A 27,295-nucleotide genomic window follows, 5' to 3' on the forward strand; every position below is an offset into this window, starting at 1 on the left:
TTTTTACCTCGTATCCACGCTAAAAGTTTTATTAAACAAAATGGTGTTTAGCACTTCGTATGATACCCTTTGTTATCCATAGATTTAAGTGAATTTTCGGCGCAAGAAATCTGAATTTTCCTCATTTTCTTGCAAGGCATATTTCAGTGTTCCTATGTTTTACATGTTATGACTTCTTATGCTTGGTTTACATTTACGAAATCCACTCGATTTCAACTGTCAAATCCATAGGTTAAACGTCAAATGAAATCCAGATGAGATTTCATTTGACGTTTGAGCTATGGAATTGACAGTTGAAATCGAGTGGATTTCGTAAATGTAAACTTAGCATTATATTTGTCTCGAAAATACTCCATAAATTTTCTATAGGGATTGGGGAGGGGGATAGGGGAGGTGTTTGAATCACTTTTGAACACTTACAAATAGCCCAGAAAGTCTGCGTTCACCTTATTACTTTTAAAAATGATACTAAAATATTATATAAAATGAGAACAGAAAATACATTACTATTATAGTATGTTTATATACATATAAGAAGATTTAACAAACCCACTGGGTTTCAAAATTTCAGTTCCATTGCATATACAATATCGCTCATTTACTCAAAGAGTGACACATCTCGAAAAATCAAGTTTCGAGAAAAACGCGTTTTAAGTTGGCGATTGAAATTTGACTTCCCAATTTAAAAAGATTATTACACTAAGGGCCATTATTACATGAGTTCTTTTACTATCTGATGGATTTGAAAATGCAAAATAAACTAATTTGGAGGCATTAAAAATATAATTTTCACATTGAAAGTCAATGACAAGAAGCTCCTCCTTGAAATTCAATCACCACTTTTAACTTTAAGTTAACCGGAACGCTATAAATCTGTTCGGTAAATCCAAACTATAACAAAAGAAGACTCATAATAATGGGGGTAAAACTAAAATAACTACTTGGACCATATTTTGCAACCAGATAGCCAGATATCAGTGCTAAATTTCTGTGCATGATCAAGCATGATTTGAAGTGTTTCAGTGCTTTATAAACTCAAAAAAAAAATTTGTGTTGAATTATGCGAAACTCGTATTAAATGAGCTGTAACTCGTCGAGTTTTAGAGATATTTTAACAATTTAACACAAGATAAAGTATAAGTCGTAGAAAAAATAGAAATTGCTAACTAAGAACACGCATTTTTTGAGTCATGTCACTCTTTGAGTAAATGAGCGATATGTACGTACGTCAAATAAATCCTCCTAAAGAAGGTTAACCCTACAAAAGGGCTATTGCCAATGGTGAGCAAAATATGAAAAGAGAAAATTTAAGAGAGAAATAATATTTAATTTTTCTTGTTGCTTCATTACATATTTAGACATGTTTAAGCACTAATGTTACCTAAAATCGTGCTACAAATGAATTATTAAAGAATTATTACAAAAAATACTTAGACGCCCAAGAGTTGTTGAATTTATTAAATTAAGAGTATTTTACAGAAACCACCAGTGGATGGCCGTGCACACCATTGGCTATTGCGAAAATAACGGTATACAAGTGTTACAACTGCTAAATTAGAGCCCCAAAATGTCTGCGTTCACTTTGTATGTTGTAATAGTACCATGTCACAATTGCCCAGGTAGTGTAGTGGTATCGTAAAGTTTTGAATATGTTATGTCAAAATTTTCTTTATGTTGTTGGGGAAATTACAACAAAATTAATATATTATAAAGGGATTTAACATTTCATATTCGAACAGCTGGTGTGATACCACTACCTTGGTGATTGTGCCGTGAATAGTACCGTTATTTGTGAATGTTATGTTATGTTTTCGGAATGAAACCACTTTTGGTTTCTCAAGTGGAATGTATTTTTTTTGGAAACATGTCACTTTAAAACTCTTAAAAATAATAAAAATATTGTTTTATTAACAAAACCAAATTTTAATTCATATTTGTTATCATTTTATTTAAAAAATTCGCAAATTTTCATTATTTCTCAATTAACAGAACCAATTGTTAACAAAGTATTGCCACACAATTTTTTCATGAAAACACTAAAAAATCTCGCATTACGAATGATAAAATAAAGCAAAGATACAAAAATAACTCAAACAAACAAGTTGATTAATTTCAATTTTTCTATAGTTTCGGTAATAGAGGCGCAAACTATTACCGAAACTATAGAAAAATTGAAATTTCAATAAAAATTAACTTTCTTTCGCGCACACAAACTTTCTTTAAACAGAATATTTTCACAATTCCCGTTTCCACAGTGTTTTCTAATCATATGTTTTTGTTTTGTTTCTTTTGATTCCTTTAATGTTGCCATATTTATACTAAATAATACGATTTTCGAAATTCACCAAATCGATCGAAATCTGAAGAAGCTAAAGCAAAAACGATCGAAATGAAATTACGGAATTGAAACCATTCCGATCGGAATCTGTGACATGTCTGATATTCATGCTCTGAGACACAATTTGCATTGCATACAACAACAAAACAGTTGTTTACCAGCAATCAACTGTTTCGTAAATATAGAAACTGTCGTCTGTCAGGGTAAAATTAAATGCAGATTTTAATACAAATTTAACGCTGCATTCTGTCTAGGGTATTAGACCAGCGTCAGGCACCATACTTTTCTCTTGCATACTTTACGGGGCGTCATTGTGTGCACTCACACAATGATGCCCCGTAATGTATGCAACAGAAAAGTATGGTGCCTGACGCTGTATTAGACCCCTCACAGTGCAAACTTTTATATGGGAATGTCCTTAGAGCAGCGTCGCCCAAGAATTTCCATCAATGTTTTAGTATGTGTGTATGTATGAGTGAAGAAAACAACAACAACATGATGTTTATTGTTTGTTTTCATTCACAAACACTGTAAGTGAGAGAGAGAAGCAAATGCAAAAACAAATCAGTGGGCAACCTCACTATACTGCATTGATGTCAACGCCTGCACGTTGTCGTAACAACAGAGAATAACGAATTCAAATGAGAGCTGTGCCAGCCGTTGTTTAACAAAGGGACATTACTCTCCTATCAATTCTCTCTCATTTATTTTGGACACCAATGATACTGTCTTTGCAAAGAAGAGCGTCCTTGCCTTAGAGCAGAGCTGAGAAAAATCGAGTGAGAGGCAAATTTAATGGAGAATTAATATTTAATTTTTCTTGATGTTTCATTACTTATTTCAACATTTTTTAAACACTAATGTTGTCTAAAATCGTCCACAATGCAAATTATTAAAAATAATAAATAAAAAATTGCATAAACATTTAGTTGTTTATGGTTCACAAAAAACTAAGAGTACGTTTTCACAATTTGCCTGTGTGCTAGCACATAGGCGTGCTCACCCCTACCTTAGAGGTAAGCAATTGACATTCTACGCATTACCCGTAGATGAATTGTACTAGTTCCAAGTTTACTGTCATATACCAGTATATTCTATCGTTACTATCTGTTACTTTTTACAAACTTGGAGTTGGTATTAAAAAAGTGATATCTAGCGAAGCCCACACACATCCAACCAATATGCTAGATCCCAGCAAAAAAAGTCCTCCCAAAATCATGGGTTTTGTAAGGGATTTTTGGCAGCCGTAACTACTCGCAAACCCCATTTCTTCCCCATTATTTTTACAAGGGCATGTCGCACTCAGTTTGTAGTTATTTTATGACCACTAGAATAACTAGTTATTCTGTGGCCACTAGAAGTTGAAAAGGTAGTTGAAAAAAGTTCTATTTTTAGAACAGTTAATGTAGAGATTTTTTCAATTTCATCACACTTCTTACTTTTATTTTACTTTATTTTATTTCGCTCGCTGTGCGAGTTGAACACACGAACCCTCTGATTTCTAGCCAACGACACTACATACTATGCCACGCACACGAACATTAAGAGTTGCTTAAGAACTTAAATGTGCAGTGCACATGTGCACCACGAACTGTTATTTTTTAATTAAAAAAAACTCGCGTGCCGACAGTGAGCGTTGAACACACAACCCTAGGATTTATAGTCGGACACAGACTGACTGTGCCACCGTCCTCATTACTTAGTGAGGAGCAAAGTAAGTAGGTTTGCCTTGTAAATTTTTTAAGAAGTATCCCATTACTTTTCAGATTACTTGTAATGGGAAAAGAATATTGTTTACATTACTTTGTAATGGGTTACGTAATGACTAATGGATCCGAGTTTTTGCTGGGATCGTTTCGCTGCTGGGAATTATTCAGCCCATCAAGCATATCAGTAGTGCGATTCTCTAACTGATTTTTGAGTAACCGACAAATGTCGGTAACATAAAACGCAAAATTATGAATGAAAAGTTCAAATAAAAGTTGACAACACTTTTGCTATCGGTAGAACTTTGCGACTTATTTTTATTTGTCGCTAACTTACCGAGAATATAGTTAATTATCGAATTTATAAGCATTTTAATTTTACCGAGATTTGTCGGTAACTAAAAAATGTGTTAGAGAATCGCACTACAGGTGTGGTGCTAGACAAAGGTGTTTTTTTTTGAGATTTAATATTTGTAACGGATGCCTTTTCACATTTTTTCAATATCAGAAATAAAAAAATTGTATGTTCTTTCAGGTTCAGGAAGAGACACACATTTATGCCTGAAGATTTTCTTTGAGCTAATTTCGGAAAAAAATCACATGTCATGGCGGCAAAACTACCATCTGTCGTCTGTCTACAATTTGAAGCAGATAATAACGCAAACAATTAAAAATACATATTAACTTAACGATAAAGTTTCATTCGTCAAGAAATGACACACATACTATATGTACCATTATCAGATGTTTTTGACATTGTGCTACCAAACATTTAGCTTTTTTGTATTCATTGTTTCTACTCAGATATAACATATTTTTGTTAGGTGTTTGAGTTTTAGTGGCCCATTTAATTTCGTATATGTAGGTACATATTCGTATCTCTGGTACAGGTCTACGATGCTATAAAATGTGACACAAAGCATCTATTAACAAAATCTCAATTGAAATGTTAAAAGGAAAACCTCCCCTTTTCCTTAAATAACGATAACAACATTTTAATCAGATAATCAAATCAAGATAATAATAATTCTAATCATTTAATCAACGATAAGCAGTTTTATTCATTCAACTTTCTAACATCATACATAGGTATTATCGGTTTTCTTCGGGTGTGTAGTGGTACCAAGACACCTAAAAAAATAATTTATTTGATTTATATGCTGTTTCGTATAATTATAGTTATTTGATTAAAATCGAATTGAAATTTGTGTGGCAAAATAGTGTAGTTCAGAAGGAAAACAATGTGAAAATTTAAAGTGTCATTTATGAATTATAGCGTTTCATTAAATTAACATTAATCAAATTATTAATTAACGATTCTAATCACAATATATTAAAATCCATTTAATTGTTGTGCTGAACATTTTAAGTTTAAAAACAAATGAAAATGGGTGCATATTTTATATGTATATTGAAAATTATTTTTTTATTTTATTTCAAACAAAAAACATAATAAAAAACCTAAACATGTTTATGAAAAAGCAAACAAGAAAAGGAATCGAGGTATTTATTTTTTGGCTTTGTTATGGTTTTCCTAATTAAGTGCAAAAAAAAAAAAAGCGGAACAGCTGTGAATCTGTCGATGATTAGTGATTCTAAATTGGGCGATAGTACCATGCAATATTAGATTATTTTTATTTATAGTTGTGTGCAATAAGAATAGCAGCGATTATAGCCATTTAGGGGTAATCAGTTTTTACGATTGAGTTTTGACTTTGTGAATTTATTATTATGACTTTAAACGTTTTGTGTTTCGGCAAGAAAGGGTGCTTCTATGGAGGAAAGGACACTTCTATAGATCCTTTCTGTAAGAAGGGGTGCTTCTATAGACCATCTCTTAAAGAAAGGGAACTTCTATGGACCTTTTTTGAAAGAAATGGTGCTTCTATGGACCCTTTTTGAAATAGAGGGTGCTTCTATAGGCACTTTCTTAATGAAAGGGTGCTTCCATAGACCCCTTCTGATAGAAAGGATGATTTTATGGATCCTTCCATAGAATCTTTCTGATAGAAAGGGTGATTTTATGGATCCTTCCATAGAATCTTTCTGATAGAAAGGGTTCTTCTATCGACCCTTCTATGGAACCCTTCTGATATAAAGAGTGCTTCTATGAACCCTTCTATAGACCCTATTTGAAAGAAAGGATGCTTTTATAGACCGTTTCTAAAATAAGGTGTGATTCTATAGACCTTTTCTAAAAGAAAGTGTGCTTCTATAGACCCTCTCTGAAAGAAGGGGATCTTCTATAGACCACTTTGAAAGAAAGGATGCTTCTATGGACTCGTTCTTAAAGAAAGGGTGCTTCGATGGACACTTTCTCAAAGAAAGGGTGCTTCTACAGACCCATTATGAAGGAAAGGGTGCTACTATAGACCCTTTCTGAAAGAAAGTGTGTTTTTATGGACCCTTTCTGAAAGAAAGGGTGGTTTTATTGACCCTTCTCAAATAAATTGTACTTCTACCGACTCTTTCTTAAAAAAGGGTGCTTCTATAGACCCTTTATGATAAAAAGGTTGCTTCTATGGACCCTTTCCGATAGAAAGAGTGCTTCTAAGGACCCCTTCTGATAGAAAGGGTGATTCTATGGACCCTTTCTGATAGAAAGGGTGCTTCTATGGATCCTATCTAAAAGAAAGGGTGCTTCTATGGACACTTTATGATAGAAACAGTGCTTCTATGGACCCTTTCTGAACGAAAGAATGATTCTATGGACACTTTCTGAACGATGAATGCTTCTATGGACCCTTTCTGAACGAAAGGGTGCTTCCATAGAAGCTTTCTGAAAAAAGGGTGCTTCTATAGACCCTTTTAGAAATAAAGGGTGCTTCTATGCACCCTTTTTGAAAGAAAGGGTGCTTCTATAGACCCTTTCTGAACGAAATGGTGCTTCGAAAAACCCTTTCTGTACGAAATGGTGCTTACACCCTTTCTGAAAGAAAGATGTTGCCTACTGGTTCACTCCTTCCATTAAGTGCAGTACACATTGTCAGTTTTGAATGACAGCTTTGCGATTGCTTGATAGTGTGGCCGTTCATTTTTGTCATTCATCATGCAACTACAAAATATTTTGTGGTTGCTTGATGGTTGGACAATTATCGATAATTGCGAAAAATCGTCATTCAAAACTGACAATGTGTACTGCACTTTACCTCCCCCACAAAAGTTCGATAATTTCCCTAAAAAGGAGCAAATGATTTCTTCCAAACTTTGGATCTCGAAATATATTGTTCAAAACTTAGTATAAGTCGAATGTGGGCCATATCGGTCCACTCCTTATGGTACTTCCATTACAAAAGTTCAAACTTTTTTGTTTAAGTGCAGTTTAAGGTCTGTTCGGGGATCTGTTTTAAACGATATTATTTGTTTCGTGGGCAAGTCTATGCTTCCTGATAGATTATACTGACCAACTGTAATGTCAGGTGGGTGCGCTATGTATCGAAAGGAGTGACTCCCAGAATAAGATCCACTTTAGGCAATGGGGTCCATTTCTTCAGGTACCAACTCAGCAACTTTAATCCAACTCCATTTTTTATCGGCAAGTTCCTACGTCTATTTTCATTTCCGTACTTTTTGAAAAATTTCTTTTGTATAGAATTTGTTTAATGTTTATGAATTATCGAGAATCGACTGTATTATTTTCCTTTTATAATATCCCATTTAAACTTGTGTCCAATATTTTTTTCTATTTCGTCCAGCACGGTAGTCAGGTCACATGCTATTTAATCTCCCATTACTGCGTAAACAATTATTTTAGTATGGCGGTATATTTAAATTTAGTTGTGTGATTTTTTGTTTTTATTTAAATAGTTTTGTTGTTTAGGAAAAACTCACCAAACAACACATATATTTGTGTATATACATACGTATGAATATATATTTCCCTTCAAACCTCAAGTCTTGGGCACACAGCCAACATTTTTTTATCTTTGGCATGATAATCATCTTGTCTCGCTTGAAATAAATTAAGATGGGCAATGGGATGAAATGAAGAAAAAGGTATATCTATCTAGTTTTTTTTGTACCATCTCATACATACATCAAGAGGCGAGATGCCACTATCAGCCAGAAATCAAAAACGTAGAAATATACCATCAACCACCGATGTTATCTTGAAATGTTCTTTGCACTTCGTGAATACAGATCCTAAAATATGTGAGAAAAAAGTCATCAGCCTTAACAGCATGAAATGAATCAAGCTATCCGGAAGCAACAAATGACAAAGAAGTCAAATAGAAATTAAAAAAAAAGAAGCGTAAGAGGTGGGGTGTAATGAGAAGGGAAAGAACTTTCACTTTCATTTTACGACATGGCAAATTATACACAGTGGGATAGAAAAGTATTTCAAAGTTTGTAAATAATAATAAAATATTAACAAATTATTTTTAATTTATATGAAAACTAAAAAGTGTAAGAAATATACTTTAAAATTTATAAAATATAAAAATGTGAGTCCCAATCCACATTAGGCAAACTTACTTGCGGCAAGTCTCTGTTTGTAGGAGAGACACGTAGGAGGAATGAAAATGGCAAAAAATTGCTCGTACCGGCAATTTTTAGAGTTGGGTAACACTGTGCAACATTTTTAAGGTGATCTTGTGCAAACAATTCGAACTGAAGATTTTTTGAAAGTACAGACCCAAACGCCATGAAACCCTAGTTGGGTTTTGTTGTGTCAGATCCAGCTCGGATTTTATGGCCCCATCTAAACATGGTTAAATATTGAGTTTTTAAAGAAATTCGGGGCTATATCTCTGAAACCAATGGGAATCTTCTTTTGACCTCTGAAGCAAATTTGTAGATAAGGACAAGAAAACAATATTTGGAGAAATAATGAACTCGAAAAACTACATTTATTGCCTCAAATTTCAAAATATATGCAAAAATACCACAATTTTTATACATTTCGCACCGTATCTCCAAAACCGTTAATTTTTTCTGAATATTTTCTTTTGGAAAAATATTCCCTGGAATGTAATACACAACTCTTCAGAACATGTCATTGTTGTAAAATGCCTCCATGCCTCTATTATCAGTACATTTTTCAACGACGATTTAATAAAAATGTCAATAATGTAGTGAAATCCGAAAAGCGAGAATAAACTGTTGGTGTGAACTGTGTTTAAAATACTTGTTGTAAAAGATATGATGCAAAATACCGCTGAAACAACATGAAGTAAGCATTTGAGAGTTTCAGAATGTTCTAAAGAATTGTTGAGAACTTTATTTGGAAGATTTTTGCAAAAGGTTACTTGGTTCAACTTCCAATAGTTTAGCCGATACTGACCAGAATTTCAGCAATTATGTAAAATTTTCTATATTTTATAGATTTTGATGCCCTAGATGGAGTTTTTCTTATGTGGTTTCTTCAAAAGATAAGTTCTACTAGTTTATGGCTACAATATTGCTAAAGACAGCAAGGCCAAATTCCTATTCGTTTCTGAGATAAAGGCCTGATAAATGCAAAAAAGTGTAGATTTAGCCCGGTTTAGATGAGGCCATAAAATCCGAACTGGATCTGACAGGACAAAACCCAACTAGGGTTTTTGTAGTCTAAATATGTACTTTCAAAAAATTAATACTAGAAGTTGTTTGCATTTTCAGTGTTGCAAAGTGTAATCTAGTTCCTTGTACTAGTTCCAAAACGTATGAGTAACATCATGAAATGTAACGTGTGATATTAAGTATACGCAGTTTGTTCAAAGAAAAAATGTGGGCCATTGGAGCTGCGAAGTGAACGAGATAGTTCCATATAGTTCCTTTGGAACAACTCTAGCAATTTTTAGGCAATTCCTTTCTTTTATATTTTTCGTAATTGACATTAATTTCATTGATTTAAAAGGAAGACTTGCCGCAAGAGAATTGCTTGTGCAGACGCTGGAGGCAATTTTAAAAGTGAACGAGAAAAATTGCCTCAAAGAAAATGACCTAATGTAATTTGGGGCCATGATGGCTTTGAATTAATGTAAAGTTGTTTCGAAATAAATAAATAAATAAATAAATAAATAAATAACAGCACAACAATAATTATATTACAAAAACATAAAAGTATTAAAAATAAAAATATTATTTTAAAAACATTTTACTTTAAGGACCAAGCCTATAACTGCGTGTTGCGTGTGCGTTCAAAAATACAAAAACAAAATACATGTATTTCAATTTGAAATCGGTTTGGCCTTAACTTGAAAATAAAAAAATAGAATTATTTGTGTTAATCTTTCTACGCACACAACCGGTTAAACATAAGAATTTACGTATAAAACTTGACAAATTGGCATTATTTTCAAATTGTTCTTCTTCTTTGTTATCTTGGTTGTTGGAAACTAGAAAATACAATATGTATGTTTTTGGTTATGGGGCTTGTCCAACATCGTCACCACCAAACTATACAACAACAATCAACAGTGGCAACATAATTTCATGCTATATTTAAACAAATATCGACAATAGTTGTTGTCTACTTTTTGTGATCTGTTTTTAATTCCTTTCCTTTAATTGACGTCAATATTACAAAGGAAATACATAAAAACAAATTCGAATTGCCAAAATTATTGAATTTTATTTTCACTTAAAGATAAACAACAACATTTCCACGTTGTTCTTTGTAGAATTACATATTTAACAAAAAATCCAAAACAAAAAAGAAAACACTTTTCACTATTTTGACCTTCAGTTATTTGTCCATGGAAATCGTTTTCAATGACAATTTCTAACAGGAGGGGTGTGTCAAAAGTAACAAAATGATTGCTGGCTGGCTGATTGGATGATACGTTCTTTTGACACTTCTTATATATTTTTTGACCTTTCTCTCATTATCCGTCCCCGTACTTTTTGGGCAAATTTGTATGTGTGGAATTCTTTTTTTTCAGTTTGCTCCTTTGCTAGTTATAACCTCTACCATAATATGGAGGGTTTTATTGACTTTGTCATTCCGTTTGTACATCATCGAAATATTCGTCGGAGACTGATCAGTATACAATTCTAAGTCGATCTAGCTACGTCCGTCTGTCCGTTGAAATCAAGATGGAGGCCTATAATTTGGTGTCGAAGTTTCTCCTAGGATATCTTGTATTGAAAATTGGCTATATAGTTTCACGTTTTGATATACACAAACATAAATTGTTCAGTATTGGTCTACGTTTTGATATACTCGTAGGCCCTGTTTAAGTTAGATACTTTGTCTCTCAACTTCCTCTGCTCGATCAATCATCATACGGTAACTGAGCTATCGTTCAACTATTGAAGAAACCTATGGATTTCCCCACCCTCGCCTAAACTGGCCCCATAGAACGGTACCTCCCGATTTTTGGTATTTTAAAAGTTTGGTATTTTGTCTACTTTCAAGCTACAAAACTTTCCTCCAGAAAATTGTCATAATAGGTCTACGTTTTTAGCGACATTATTTTACCGAAATGGCTGAAATTTGGTTTTAGTCTTCTTTGGGCCATGATTTCCGTATTTTCAAGGTTTCAACCTCATTATCTTATAGGAGTGGGTAAGATTCATTTCCGCAGAGAATTTTCGGTTTAGGTCCACGTTTTGATATAGCCACCATAGAACGGGTTCTCCCGGTTTTAGATATTTTCAAGGTTTTAACCACGTTATCTTACCGAAATGTCTGAAATTTGGTATTTAGTCTTCCTTGAGGCTACAATACTTTCCCCCCAGAAATTTGCTCATTCTTAAGGGATGGCTTTCGAATTTAGCATATGTAATGTAATTTTACAATGAGGTTAAATAACATTATTTCCTTTTATACGTTTTGTACGTATACGTACAACAAATATTTTGTTTTTCAAAATAGTCAGCTTAATCCCATAGTCGTTGTTTTAATATTTCATTAAAACAACTTTAATTTATTAGTGGCAAAAAATTGGCGATAAATATATTTAACCGAATTTAACGATCCAAAAGAGAGCGATTCGAAAAGACATTTTGACAGTTATTTTACTGAGAGTTTGCAAATTCTTGCTGGACAAATTTCGACTGGCAACCACTTGCAACTCTTCTTCTTTCTGAAAACAATCAATCATCTGTTTTAAATTTGTCGGTGATTGATGTTTGTGAAAATGAAAAAACTATTTTATAGTGGAAATAACAAGCCAAATTGTATTGATGTTTTTTTTTTTTTTTTTTTTTTTTGAGAACAAAGTTGCAAAATGCAAAAATTCCTTTTTTGGGTCATTTTCTTTATTTTTAATAAAATGCAAAAATGTTGCTTGCTTTGGTGACGGACAAACTGTTCTGTTTTGGCAAGGCAACTGATTGCTTGCAGGTTTTTGCTGGGAAGGTGTCTGTTTACTTTTTACAGTTTTCTTGCAAAAGAGAATAAAAACTCCTTACTCTCCAAGAAAGTTCTTGCTGGACAATTCTTTCTGGGAAATTAACCAAAAAGACCTACTATTACTTCAAATGTTCCTCCTAGATTGCGATTTTTAATTACCTGCAACCTGCATTGTTTCTGTAAAGGGTAATGTTTTTATACATTGTTTCATAAACATTTTTTGTTGCATGCATTATGTCTTGTCTTTATAGTTGTATATCTTTGAGACAAGACTCCCACAGAAACGAATGCTGCACAATAGAAATTCGGTAAAAATTAATAAGGGGAATTTTATAGATTTGGAAGCCTTCAAGACTTTTATAGAAATAAAGATCTCAAACGAGATTTCTATAAAAGAATTGGGACTTCTCTTGAAATTGAAGGTCTCACAAGGAAATATAGATAGCATTTTGCTGAGGGGAATACGATGTTCCGGTAAGGATGGCCGCTCTGGTACAGAAAAAGAAGAAAACAATGTTTAAACGAATGAAATCTTAACAAGTAAGAAAAGCGTTAAGTTCGGTCGGGCCGAACTTTTTATACCCTCCACCACAAATTTCAGCCATTTCGGTGGATTAATGTGGCCACTGCCTTCAAAATACCGAAATTCGGAAGGTACCGTTCTATGGGGGCTATATGATGGCGTGGACCTATACCTACAAATTTCTGGGGGAAAGTTTTATACGCCTAAAGAAGACTAAATACCAAATTTCAGCCATATCGGTGTGATAATGAGGCTAAAACGTTCAAAATATCGCAAATCGGGAGATATTGTATTATGGGGGCTATATCAACACCTGGACCTATATAAACATTTTATAGTAGAAATGTTTCTTAGCCTCTGGAAACACAAAATACAAAGTTACAACCGATTCTTTGGTCAAATGGGTCTAATACATTCAAAATATATTAAAATGACGCGTACTTTATAAGGGGCCTTATGTGGGGCTATACCAAAACGTGGACCTATATAACCCAACTTTGGTAGGAATGTTTTCTGGCCTCTGAAGACACAAAATACCAAATTACAACCAATTCTGTGGTCAAATGGGTCTAATACATTCAAAATATATTAAAATGACACGTACTTTATATGGGGCCTTGTATGGGGGCTATACCAAAACGTGGACCTATATAACCCAACTTTGGTAGGAATATTTTTTGGCCTCTGGAGACACAAAGTACCAAATTACAAGCAATTCGGTGGTAAAATGGGCCAAATATCTTAAAAATTCCTTAAAACGACGACGCGTCACGCGTCATTTTGTATGGGGGCTATACGAAAGCGTGGACCTACATAGCCCGCTTTCAATACCAAAAGTCCTACGTAAATATAACATATTTTCCCAAAATTTCATCAACCTACGTCAATCCGTTCGGACGCTAGAGTGATTTCCACAGACGGACAGACAGACAGACGGACAGACGGACGGACATGGCTATATCGATGTAGAATTGCACGCTGATCAAGAATATATATACTTTGTGGGGTCTACAATGATTATTTCGAGTAGTTACAAACGTAGTGACAAACTTAATATACCCCCATCCTATGGTGGAGGGTATAAAAATCAAGCTTTTCAAATATGGTTCGAAAATACCTACTGTCTTTTAACCGAATTCACAACTTGAACTATATACTCAATTCGGTGACTATATTAAACCACAGCAATATACATACGCATCGGGAAATAAATTGCAAAATAAATTAAACCACAAGATATAAATGGAGCATATGGAATTTTGTAATATTCTTAGAATGGATAATGTCATATTATATTATATCTATACATTTGTAGAAATTATATTTCTTATGAAATGTATGAACCACATGTCGTTTTTAGGATAAAATATCGTCACAGTTGAATTTTATATGAATGAGTGGATCAGATAATATCAACTGATAATGCTTAAACTTAATTCCCAAATATAATTTTCGATTTTATTCTAGAGGCCTTTTCTACTCAACGGTAAATTCTATCAAATTCCGGACAACGAACTTTTACGGCCTCTCTTTGCACGTGCCTATAACAGAAGGTTTCTTGTAGAAGTCTACTCCAAATGCATAATGTCCTAGACCTTTGATGTCAACGCCTGCACGTTGTCGTAACAACAGAGAATAACGAATTCAAATGAGAGCTATCTCAGCCGTTGTTTAACAAAGGGGCATTACTCTTCCATCAATTCTCTCTCATATACATATTTTGGACACCAATGTCCTAGACCAGCTTCCGGCAAAAAGGGGCACACGTGCTTTTAATGAGAGCAACAACAAAACAACCACCGTTTAATTTAGTCTTCGCTCAGAAGTCAATGAAGAAGATTGTGCCGTCGCTTTTTTCAATGATTTTTAATTTTAGCAATGCAATAACCCAGAGAGAGCGAAATTTACGCTCTCGATGTCGTATGCGTGTGACCACACATACTTCATTTGTATAGGTGCCGATACCTGCCCTAGACAGACGGTAGCGCTAATTTGCATTAATTGCCTTAATTCAAATTAATTCGTACATTATCCACATTCTTAATGCACAAAATCAAACTGAATTTAAAGTGAAGTTAGGTACTTCAATATGGCAATGCTGTAAAAGAGAGTCCATATTCATGTAAGAGAGAGAGAGTTAATATTCATGCTCTGAGGCACAATTTGCATTGTAAATATTTGTAAAGCCGTATGAGCCTTGCAGGTACACCAAACCCAAATTTTGAAGTTTCAAATTTCATGAGTAGACCCTATTACATTTTGAAAACCAAATTTACAAAAAAAAGTAAAAATACAGCTGATTGTCACTTCTACATTATATAAATGTGCCTTGCATAATTTTTTGTTTGGCCTTTAAATGTTTGCATGACATTTATTGATGTGACGTTCATTTGTCGAAGCTGATTGGTTACAAACTTGTTTACAATATTTACCAAAATAATTTAATTATATACATATGCATGTTTTTCTACTTGGGTTCTCAGCCAACCAAATGTCGGACGTCCGAACACGTCTAAACAATTTCGTCCAGATTTCGTTCCGATGTCTATGCGATTTTTCATAAGCGCATTCGTTCAGATTTCGTTTCGAATTCGGAGCGAATGACGGGAATAAATTTTCCTTTGAATATACCAATGCTTTTCTTGCCATTCGGAGCGAAATGTCGTTAACAAATTTCCCTTCCCCAAAGATTTTCTTCCGATTTCGCTCCGACATTTCGTTCCAAAATTATGTCAACCACTTCATACAACTTTCGTTAGGATATCGTTACGATTTCGGATCCGACATCGGGTGTAGTGTCCGAATTTTATACGATGTCGGTACGATTGGTTTGCTGAGTTGTTATAACCTCCGCTTTAGGCTAAAGAGGCTATATAAATTTTGATGCCATCAAAAATGTGCCTCGTCGATATAATGGTTATTTTAGAAGGAACTCCGTTTCAGCTAATGTGGAGTAGATTTAGGACTGTCGGCTCGTTTGTCAGACTACCTATTTGACTGGTGAGCGCAAGATAACACTTTAACGGATCAACCAATGTCTTTCAAACTTTGGATCTCGTAATATTTTGTCCAAACTTAGATTAAGTTCGAAGATGGACCATATCGACCCACTCCTTCAGTTAAATCCCTCACAAAATTTAAAATTGTTTGCTAAACATTTCAAAATGTTTGATTTTGAAGGGCAGGTTGTACTATTACAATATCATTTTTTTCGGGTGCAAGTCAATACTACTTCTTCCATAATCGCCAAAATGCTTTAAAAAACCTAAACTGACTGATGAGAAGAACGATACCATACGAATTGAGTATTCGATTTGGACAAAAGTTTAAAATTTTAGTTTAAGAGTTTTTCTAGGATTGTTTTGAAAGTCCCAAAATTAGCTTCATTTCCAAAATGGACTATGTCGGTCCTTTCCTTCAGGTACCTTCTGCACAGAACTTCAACATACATATGTATGTTCCCGCAATATCCCGAAGGGGTAAGGAAGAGTTATCTCACATTAATGTGTGCACGCCGATTCATATTGTCTTAATTATTTGTTGTTGTTGTAGCAGCATTTAACCCTACGTAGACGCATAGGTTTAATGCTGGGTTGGCAGCCGCTGGCCGAAACAATATGGTTCCGGGTCAATCCGGTACGAAAAAATCCGCTGCCATGGGATTGTCAATTATATGGGGCCTACTTATTATAGCCGAGTCCGAAAGGCGTGTCTTACGACACCGCTTGTGCAGAAGTTTTCCATGGCTGAAATACTCAGGAAATGTAAGCCAACATTACACTGAGGGGATTTGCCACAGCCGAAAACTTGGATGGTCTGGTCGGGGATTGAAGCGGACACTTTCTGTGTGCAAGGCGGACTTGCTTACCAAAACACCAATGGCGTTAATGATCTGTCGGTCACTCATCACCAAAGTCTTGTATAGATATATATTATTTTGTCCATTTAATCCCCTCCATGACCCAACTCAGCCTTTTTTGTACTTGTATTTGTACCAAAAGTAGTCCTTATGAGCAATTTCAAGATCCTAGACTCGGTCGTTTTTAATGAACATTTATGACAGTGAGCCACTCATCGCAAGAGAATTGTATTGATATAGATTTTTTTGTCCATTTAGTACCCTCAATGATGAATTATCCAAAGCCCAGTTTTTTCCTTTTATTTATGTGAGCTTTGATGATCAGTCATGCAGTGAGTCACTCATCACCCAAGATTGTATAGATATAATTTTTTTTCTAGATCTTGACGAATTTTCAGAGTGAATTGAAATTTCTCACCAACAGTAGCCATCAAGAGAATCTTTCGGCTACATCCGTTTCTGCTGAGCGTTGAGGATCAGTCAGTCACTTATCACCAAAGATATATATTTCTATGTATACATACATATATAACTACTAAACTCTATTTTACAGCATCTTGTCCTTTGGGACTCCGAGGACAATTATAATACATTTTTCTTTACTTGTTATGTTTTACTTTTTATAGTTAAATCAATCATTTATAAAAATTTCTATAAAAAAATTTGCTTTAATTCCCCTGAATTTTCTTATATTTACAGTGTTGAAATTGGTGAATCTGTGCGCGGTGAAGATGTGTACATTGTACAATCTGGTTCCGGTGAAATCAATGACAACTTGATGGAATTGCTGATTATGATCAATGCTTGTAAGATCGCTTCAGCGTCCCGTGTAACAGCTGTGATTCCTTGTTTCCCATATGCCCGCCAAGATAAAAAAGACAAGGTAAGTATGAAAAATGGCAACACACAAAAGGAAAAACAAATAATGAACTTGGCAATAAAAAAATATATATTAAAAAATATCCAAGAAGTGCGAAGAATGGGTATGATGAAAAAAAAAAACAGGAAAATTTAACAGTGAAGTGCAAATGATTGTTATAATAATTTTAATTTTGTTGAAATTTTTTGTTGTTAATTTGTTTCTTTTACATTTTTATTTTTCTAATTGTATTGCTAAAAAGGTCATACTAAAAACAACCAACAAACAAATGCTTTTTTTCTTTGCATTTTGATGTGATTAATTTTCGATTGTTGTAATTTTTAATTTTTCATTTGTTTTTGGACAACTACATATGTATTTCTCTAAACAAAAAGAGGAAAATAAAAAAAAACGAATTTTCTAAAATCTCTTTTTATGTGTATAGAGGAGAGATAATTTTGAAGATGTGTTGTTGTGTATTTTTATGTGATGAACCAAATATTGTGTCTCTATCTCTCATTTGTTTATACATAATTTATTAAATTTATTGATTTTCTTTAGCTGGCCGGCTCCGATGATGGCGATGTAAAACTCCGTTGTAAGAACTACGATTGGAAATTTAGGGTATTTACTTCGTTCTAGTTTTTGAGTAACTTTTGTTTTCTCTATCATTTTTTATGTATAACCGTGGGTAACAAAATAATTATAATTTATTTATAATAGGTATTTGTTGTAATAGACAAAATAACAGAAAATATTTATATTATTTCTTATTTTAAGCATATTTTGTACAATGATTTTTTTGTAAAAACACCAAAAAGTTAACAAATTCTGAATATTTTATCTATCATTTTTTATATGGTTATATGAATTGTTTAATTTTAGTAAATCAAATTTTAAATCATTACTAAATTTAAAAAAAGTTTCTATCGAGAAAATACTCAGAATTTGTTGTTATTTTAATATTAGTTTTTAAGATAACATTTTATCTTTTTATGTCGAATCGTTTTAAAATAATAATGCATGTCTTCTCTTCGTTGTTTTAATAATACTAGAATTAAATTTAAGTTTTAACATCTTTTTTAGCAATGAAATGCACCTTAGATATAAATTTAATAAATTTGTGAAAAAAAAAACAATAATTTAATTTGTACAAAATTTGCTTAAAATCTATTATATTGGAATGTTCTGTATAATCTGTATGAAATTATATGTATGAAAAAAAATCACAACAATTTGCTTCAAAATTATCTTTTTGTTAAAATACATACGACGATTTCGTTTGGTTTTTTATATGTAAAAAAATGTAGATCGCAACTTCATTGCAATTTATCAATTACAACAATTCAGCAATTTTGGTGAACATAGAAATATGGGATATTTTTTTTTTTTATTAATTTCATTTATTTAATTATTCTAATCAATGTATGTATGTATGTACATGTGTTTACATTAAAGATATTACTGATTAAAAAACAAACCCACTCACATCGATCATCGTTTATTATAATAATGTAAAATATATGTTGTTGATGTCTGTCGCGTTTAGTTTCGTCCCCCTTTTTGTTGTGTACCGTCAATGTCTACGTTTTTGGTTGTTGTATTTTTATTTTCTTTAGTTTATTGATAATAAATCAATACACATTTGTTTTATACAATAATAATATTGGAAATGTGTAACACTCTTGAGAAGGTCGTCATAATGTAATTACTTAATTATTTTTCCAGCTATGATACCATATTTGTTGTAGTGTCCAAACGTAGAATAAATTTCAATATGTTCTCCATCACTTTATTTCGAATCGCACAGTTTTATCAAATGCTCTGTGAGAAAAAAAGATAAATTATAAAATTCCGATTATAATTTTTGGTTGTGTAGCCGGTATTCGATCTGTGCTTAGATGAAAGTTTCAATTCACACAGGCTAAGGGTATATGTACATATATCTCTATCGGCAAAGCCGACTGGTACTTTTTTACTTGTTTTAGTCTAGGTCGACCCGCCCATAGCCAATTAAGGTCCTGCAATATCCGCAAGATCTATGAAAGAGAAGTAGGAGAGAGATGCAATCGCATGGACACAGTCTTTGTCTTTCGTTCATTAGACTAGGTCGCCGGCAGAAAAGGTGCTCCATTGTTTTAGTCTCTTTTACATCTTCACCTAGCCTGTAGTACTTAGTGTTGTTGTCCACCCACTTACTTGTTATAGATCTTATTCAGCTCTACGCCCTGAAATTGCCGACCATATTGACTTCAACACCTTATACCCAGGCCTGTGCTGCCAGATCTTCACGTTTTTCACTACGACGTAGAACTTTTTGAGTTTGTTGAAGAAAACATAAGGCGGTGGCTTGATACAGTCCCCAACCTGAAGGTTAGGAGGCTGGGAACATAGTCTTGCTATTTTATCAACTGCCTCGTTTCACTCAATATTGCATGGCCCAGGTACCCAACAAAATTTAACAAACATACCACAAGTTTTAAAATACACCTACAATTTTGAACAGTCATAGCATAGTTTTCTTAATGGCCGTTTGTGTCTCCTCAGCCAACCTGGCCCTAGTCACCGTGGAATTTAAGGTTCCTTCCATTCGACATACTTGGGGTCTGACTCGAATCGCCAAACACTCCGTATTCTGTGTATTAGTTTGCGATTCAGTGTAAGGAATCGTTGGCGACTCTCCCCTCAACTTTGAGTGCATCTAAAGATTATTTGAGAGGATTTGAACTCCGAAATGTCGCAGTATATTGTTTGGAGTTCCATACTCAACTTTACTAGATTTTTATAATTTCACAGGAATTTTCTCATTAGCCTGTGTTTGCTTTATAAACTGAATTCAGGTGTTATGAGTGCTGACTTTATCCTTTTTTGTATTGTTTACATATGTCTTCCTTTTTAACAATTAAAGAATTCTCACGCCATTCACGTTTTTATGAAAAAAAAATAACTAAAATAATCTATAAATCTTTACCCTGTGTCCATATTAAAAACCTCTACTCCCCACATAAACAATCTTTGTTTTATTATTGAATATTTCTGCAGTTTGTGTTTCACCTTTTCTTTTCTTTCTTTTCTTTAATAATATCTTTTTTTAGGAATTTTCACCTAAACAATATACTGTGAGTAGTTTATATGGGAATCTCGCTAAACCATAAAAAGTGAGGTTCGCTTAACCCATAGGCCACACATGGGCACAAAAGAAAATAACACTGCCGTTCCTAGGCTTTTTTGTATATGCGGTTTTCTTTGTCTTTAAACGAGACCGAGTTTTTTTCCTTTTTTAACAAATGATTCTAATTAATTTGAGAATGTTTTCCATTTGCGATTATTCCCATGTTTTTTCTTTTTGCGTTTTTTCGATTCCCCTTTTTTGTGTTGGCATGTTAGTTTTTATCGCTCTCTATTTCTCAATGTATTTACACTTTGAAACCGTATGTACTAGCAGTTAATTAGTTATAATTTATCCTCAAAAAGTCGCCCCACACCACAGTACCACTTACCAATCACCTTTATCTTACCATCACCTGTGGCCCCCTGATGACACTACACTTTATTTTCCACAATTCTCACGCTGTTTTGATTGGATTAAAAGCACATTTTTAAATGATTAGTCAAAATAGTGCACAAAAATATTTTTTTAATTATTTTTATTTTTTTTAATTAGACAAATATTTTTATTTTTTGCCCTTATTGTTTTGTTAATTACTTTTTACGTTTTAAATTTGTTTTGCATAATTAAATTCGGCAAAAAACAAGGGTGTATTTCATGTTTATCTAACATTGTATTCGTCGTTTTCATGGTATCCATCTATCATAGTGGTCCACTATCACCATCAAGCAGTAATCCACAATATCATCGTTACCAAATTGGAATTCCTTCAAACAAAGAAAATTGTCCTTATTCGCCGTCATGTCATTACCGAATTTGCCATTTAATTTAATTTTTCTCATAGCTTTTGTTCTGAAATAAAAATACTTTAATTTTTTACCATTTTCTTGTGTTTTTCCCACAGAGTCGTGCCCCCATTTCGGCGAAATTGGTCGCAAATATGCTATCAGTGGCCGGAGCAGATCACATCATAACCATGGATTTGCATGCATCACAAATTCAGGTAAGTTAATTTATTCATTTTAATGTTTAATTAATTTTTAAAAAATTAATTTGTTAATTTCATTGAAGAATTGGTCCTGACGCCAAATTTTTTGAAAGCCATAACTAAGAATATATTTCCAAACTTGCCGATCTCCTACTTAACTTCCACAGTTTTAGATGTAAAGCTAAAGGATATCATCTTCAACTTGCTGCATATACCATACCCAGCTGACGCTGGCTCTCGATACGTTTTACTGTTGATGCCTGTCTGCTGGTACAATTTGTGCTTCATATGATGCCGGTATTCGACTTCAACGCATATTTGTCCATAAATCTTTCGAAGAAATTGTCTCTCAAACACACCAAGTGGCGCCTCATCTGCATTCGCAAGTACCCATGCTTCGTTTCCACACATAAGTACTGGTGATACCAATATCTGGATGAGTGTGATTTTTGCTTTTAAACAGTTTACTTTGACCAAAGTATTTCAAATCAGAGGTGGTTGGTTGGTTCATTAATGACGGTACCGAGTCGATGTCCTCTGTATATAGTAGTCTTATTTCGATCATTGTTCGCATATACATTTGAATCTCGTATGACCTTTTCCTTTCCAGTGGAACACCGTTGTCCGTATTGAGTCGAAAACCGCCATGTATTCAACTTACCAGTGATATGGACCGATCTGTTTTTCATGGCTATTCCCTAGGATTTGACGTAGAGTGAATATTTGTTCTATTGTATATTTCCCAGGTCTAAACCCGAATTGACCATAGATTTTAGCCGTTCCACCATATACTCGACAGCATTTTTTATGTCACGGGTAGGAGACTTATAACTCTGTAGTTGGCACAAACCGTCGAGTTTCCATTCTTGTGCTCGGTATATAGCAAACTGTTTTTTATCGTCCTTATAGATGGACGTTAGTCGAAGGTCACACTAGCACTGTTTCAACATGGCGACTTCGAGTTTATAGGCGAGGGGTATGATGTAGTGAGGTACATGGTTTTCTGTGTTTGCGATGTTGTCTCTTCCTATTATTCGTTTCAAGAAACTCGATATTGTGACCAAGGACTTAGTTAGCCCACCTATATATAACGGGTGTTAAAGACATTTCCACAGGGGAGGTCAGTGTCCACTTGAGATGAAAGAGGGACCAAGATATGTCCTGGGCTTTGCCATGTTAAAGCCGGTAAGGACCGTTGGTTTATATCTTCCACCCTCTACGTCACTCTGAGACAATTTGTAATAATATTAGCATGATACAATTACCTAATGAACGTTAATATACTTAGTACCCCATTAAAAACGCTACAACATTAACATTTAATGTTAAAGGAAATGACCTCTAATCATTTAATTTTCAAAACATCAGTGTCGTATACAAAAATTCTACTTACTTATTTAGAAAAAAGGCGTATTTAAGCCTCTTTAACCTATACAAAGAAGGGTATAAAACATTGGTGATTAGTTCGTTTTTAAAACACTTTTACCAATGGAATTGCTATCAGTCTTTGTAAGGGTTGTGGCGTTCGCTGTGTCATTTTGGATACCAAAGCAAAAATAATTGATCAATTAAATTGATAAAAAAATAAAATACATTAATATATTATGATCTTCGCCTGTTGAGGGGAAATAAATCAAAAATAATAAAATAATTTAAATGTATTTAACGTTCATAAAGTTAATTTACAAATTGTTGATATGACACCAAGTTTATCTAAGAATCCACTAAAGACACAACTTCCGGTGGTTCTGGTTTGAGAGTTGTCGATGATATCCTAAACCTTTCAGATATATTACTTGGCAATGTGTTTGGCATCTACACAGCAAGAGAAAGAAAGAAAACACAAAATTAAAATAAACATACAAACAATTTTTTATTTAAATTGTTATATGTATATTTAATGCCAATAACTTCTCTTTTATTTAAATTGTTATATTTTTACTGCAACAATACTCATTACTAGGCTGAGAAGAAGTGTTATCACTTAATATGGGACCACTAGTGGAATGTTCCAAATTATGTTGTCGCAATAAATTTCTCACCGATAACTTTGCCAATTGACCGCATAATTCATCAATACGTTCCACTTTCAATTGTATAACATTCTCCAGATGTGTTATTTTCTGCTGGGCAGCAGTTATATAGTTGTCCTTGGCCAGACACTGTTTCATTGCCTCCTCATATAACGAATATAGAATCATTTTTTGTGGTACCTGTATGAGAGCATCACCAACTCTCTTATTTACAGTTACTGTCATAATTTCATCATTTTCCGCCCACAACTTTTCTTGCTCACCGATTATTTGGTGATCACCACTTCTTTGTTGTTGTTGTTCCCTTTCTAACATCATTATATCGTATAATAATGATTCAATTGCACCCGGTATGGCCTTAGCTAATCTTTCAAGCATTTGTTTGCTTTGTTGTAGCCCGATTTTTGATAAAACTTTTAGATTTAATGTTTCCCAATTGTTGAGCTTTAATTGGGTATTGTTACGTGGTGGATAGTTGTGCAAATCAATAAGTTTTGGATATAATTTCTTCAGTAAATTGACAACAGGCAAACCATCAGAGAAATCACGATGTAAATTTTTGTACAAAACTTCATGTAATTGTAGCCACTCTTTTAGTTCCTGAAGCTGCTGGTCGTTAAGTTTTCTGGGCATGATAATTCTTTAAAAATTCCTAATTTTTGTAGAAAATATTCAAAATGATTAAAAAAATATTTTTGCTTTGTTGTTGTTTTGAATTTAAAATTTGATTGACTTTAAACTACAGGGCTATAGTTCTTGAACAGATTTTCCTATCAATAAGATGCCTTATTGAACACCAAAACAAATTTGAAAAACTTCGTCTTCTTTCTTCTAATTCGGACTATTACCATAATTACGTATTACGTGCACATGTATCGTTCTATAAATGGTATTAGAAGAAGATATTAACAAAGCACATGACATAAATTAAAAATAAGTCAAAACGATTTCTTCCGTCGTTCTACTGTTAATGGTCGAATGGATAGAATGGTTGATTCAACACACCTTGGATTCAACCATACACAAACTTTTCTTATTTAATTAATTTATTTGTTAACTTTTTTAAAAACACAATCCAAAGAACAACTAATTGTTTTAAATTTTATTTTTTTTTTCTAGGGTTTCTTCGATATCCCGGTAGACAATCTTTATGCTGAACCAGCGGTTTTGAAATGGATTAAAGAAAACATTCCAGAATGGAAGAATTCGATTATTGTCTCACCAGATGCTGGTGGTGCTAAACGGTAAGAAATTGGCTTATTTAATAATTAGAATTTGATAGTTTAGGTTATAGTTTAACCCTCAGTTGGACACCTAAGTATTGTCTGACTTTTTGATTATAAGAGAACAACTAGATAATGTCATTGTGTTGTAGTATTGTAAGAATCTTAGCCGCCTCTTGCAAATGATCAACTGATGACATGAGGAGCCACCCTATTGCAGTTCTCAGGGCAGCATTCGCTTGCCACACATTCAAACCGTATTATCAAAATTTAACATGTGTTCATAACAGAGATGGAAGTTTCCAAAACACTTAACTTTTTTCTGTTTATACCGCGCTTTTTGTGCTAGGCTAAGAAGTTTCCGAACTGCCCTCGTATGTATGTAGTTAACAATGTTAAGGCCTAGCTGTGACATGCATGGGCGACGATCAGGGCGAGTTTCTCAGATCTAGACTATCGTTGTAGGAAAACTCAACCTTTTCCTCTCTTTTGGTAGAAGTTTACTATTGGTGGTATATAGTGGGAACAGCACCACAAATTTAATCTAGTATCGCTATTGGAACTGTCAGAAGCACTTCAGAGGCAGTCCTAAGTGTCAGGCACTCTATGTAAGAGTCATAAAGCTAAATAGCTAAAACTATGACGTGGAAGCAACTGTAGACATTAATGTTTTCTGGGGAAATAGGAACAAACAACTATTAAATTAAGTCTCCACGGAAGATCTATTGACTACTTATTTGAGGTTATTGTGAACAAAAATTTCCCGTGAGTTTTTTCACTTTCTCCCTTAAGTTAAAACGGCGGAAAGACAAAACTCGCGGGGAATTTTCTTTCAGAATAACACTCAATATCTATCATCCGATTTCGTCGTTATTCACAGTAGAGGAGCAACTGTCTGAACTTCTATACAGACGGATCCAAAAGGGATGAGTGAAGAAGATTTAAAAAGGAAGTTTTGTGAATATGAGAACGAACACATGCAACCCAAACCTCGCATCTTAAGCACACTCAACCTACAACCTCTTCGGTGTCTCACATTTTATTCTAATGTAGAACCATAAAAAGCTTCTTCACGGGGACAACGAACATATTGCACTTTTTTCGAAATAATGGTTTTAGACCCCAAGTATGTTCGGACGAGATCCGTTTCAGACAATTTGGAGCGGATTTAGAACTTCCATCAGGCTGGCTGGAACACACCAACGGATAAAATGATTTGTTCCAATATCGTTACAGTCCATTGTGCCCCTCCCCCTCAGATTCTTCCAAAATGTGTTTCTCCTAATATTTCATCCAGATTTGGCCGAAACATTGAACATCATAGAATTTCTTTCAAACGTACATCAAGTTCCAAGAAGATAATATCGCACAACAACGTCGGGTACCTCCTTCACAAAAGTTCAAAATTTTTGCTTAACTGCAGTTTAAGGCAGTTCGAGGAACGCTTTGAAATTTTTACCTAAGATCCTGTTTACAGCAATATTATGTATTTCGTGGACAAGTCTATACATCCTGACCTAATTGTTAAACGCTTTAAAAATTCTAATATGACTAACAAAAATGGTAGGTGGACGCCATAAGTAGTTATTCACAGTAGTCCATATTTTGCACATAGAAATACCTCTATCAAACTTAAATCAATTTCGAACTTTAAAATTTTCGATTAAGGGTTGTTAAAGTTTGAGTCAGTCCATGTGATTCTGACTGCAACGATATATTTTGTTCTAAAAAATCTTGCAGTACCAACTAAATTGGTTGGTTGGCATTATAACTATCGAAAGCAATGACTCCCAAAATACGAACCGCTAACAAAATTCCTTCAGGTAACTCTTCCGCAAAAGTTTAACAATTCTGAAATAAACACGTGCAATGGTATAACTGTTTATATCAACAAAACAGATATATCATATACATAACAGATATAATATGATATAAATGTGGGAATGAGTGTAACAGTTATGATATTGTTTGGGTTGTGTATACTCACAATAACATAACTGTTAGAAACAGTTCTGTGTTGTATATGAACGAGTGAGAACTTTATTTGTTTTTTCGTTCTCAAATATCTGTTGTACAATAGATATTTTTCAAATACTACAGATACCAACAGATACTATAGGTGTAACAGGCATGTGTGAATAAGTTCTAAGGAAAAATTCATAAAAAATAAAATTTTTAAACATTTTTATTATTTAGGGGATAAACAAATATTAAAGACATGAACTCTTACAACTGAGCGCATCAATTTGAATGTTTTTCTGGTTTCAGTGAGTGGAATGTACGAGGGCTACTAGAAAAGTTTCCGACCTAATAATGAAAACGCGAATATTTATCAACAATAGTTTTATTATATTCCAAATATTTATTGCAAATAGT

At 33.7% G+C, this 27,295-nt stretch overlaps 2 protein-coding genes across 6 annotated transcripts in view; one reads left to right on the top strand and one right to left on the bottom strand.

The window, feature by feature from the left end:
• Prps (phosphoribosyl pyrophosphate synthetase) overlaps window positions 1-27,295 on the top strand; it is a 51,701-nt gene that overhangs the window by 20,432 nt on the left and 3,974 nt on the right. For 3 of the 5 annotated variants that reach the window (XM_073987432.1, XM_073987430.1, XM_073987434.1), the window contains exons 3-6: window positions 17,407-17,590; window positions 18,128-18,190; window positions 21,580-21,678; window positions 24,816-24,940. In XM_073987432.1, the coding sequence (XP_073843533.1) occupies window positions 17,407-17,590; window positions 18,128-18,190; window positions 21,580-21,678; window positions 24,816-24,940 (471 nt within the window). Of the gene's footprint in view, window positions 1-17,406; window positions 17,591-18,127; window positions 18,191-20,661; window positions 20,686-21,579; window positions 21,679-24,815; window positions 24,941-27,295 lie in introns of all 5 variants that reach the window. The other 2 variants (XM_073987431.1, XM_073987433.1) reach the window with 2 other exon arrangements.
• LOC141404118 (sperm flagellar protein 1) lies at window positions 23,307-24,470 on the bottom strand. The gene is made up of 2 exons (XM_073987435.1): window positions 23,706-24,470; window positions 23,307-23,478 (listed from the first exon to the last, which is right to left on the bottom strand). Exons 1-2 carry the CDS (start codon window positions 24,327-24,329, stop codon window positions 23,377-23,379), a joined length of 726 nt encoding a protein of 241 aa, XP_073843536.1. The 5' UTR covers window positions 24,330-24,470; the 3' UTR covers window positions 23,307-23,376.

Source organism: Musca autumnalis, unplaced genomic scaffold (assembly GCF_047663935.1).
Source record: "Musca autumnalis isolate F117 unplaced genomic scaffold, ASM4766393v1 scaffold_4, whole genome shotgun sequence".
Lineage (NCBI taxonomy): Eukaryota > Metazoa > Arthropoda > Insecta > Diptera > Muscidae > Musca > Musca autumnalis.

Excerpts from the sequence above, each read along its gene's own strand:
- LOC141404118 (XM_073987435.1), bottom strand. The coding sequence starts at position 24,329 with ATGCCCAGAAAACTTAACGACCAGCAGCTTCAGGAACTAAAAGAGTGG. Across the intron at positions 23,479-23,705 it reads GTCAATTGGCAAAGTTATCG|ATGCCAAACACATTGCCAAG; the intron begins GTGAGAAATTTA and ends CTTGCTGTGTAG.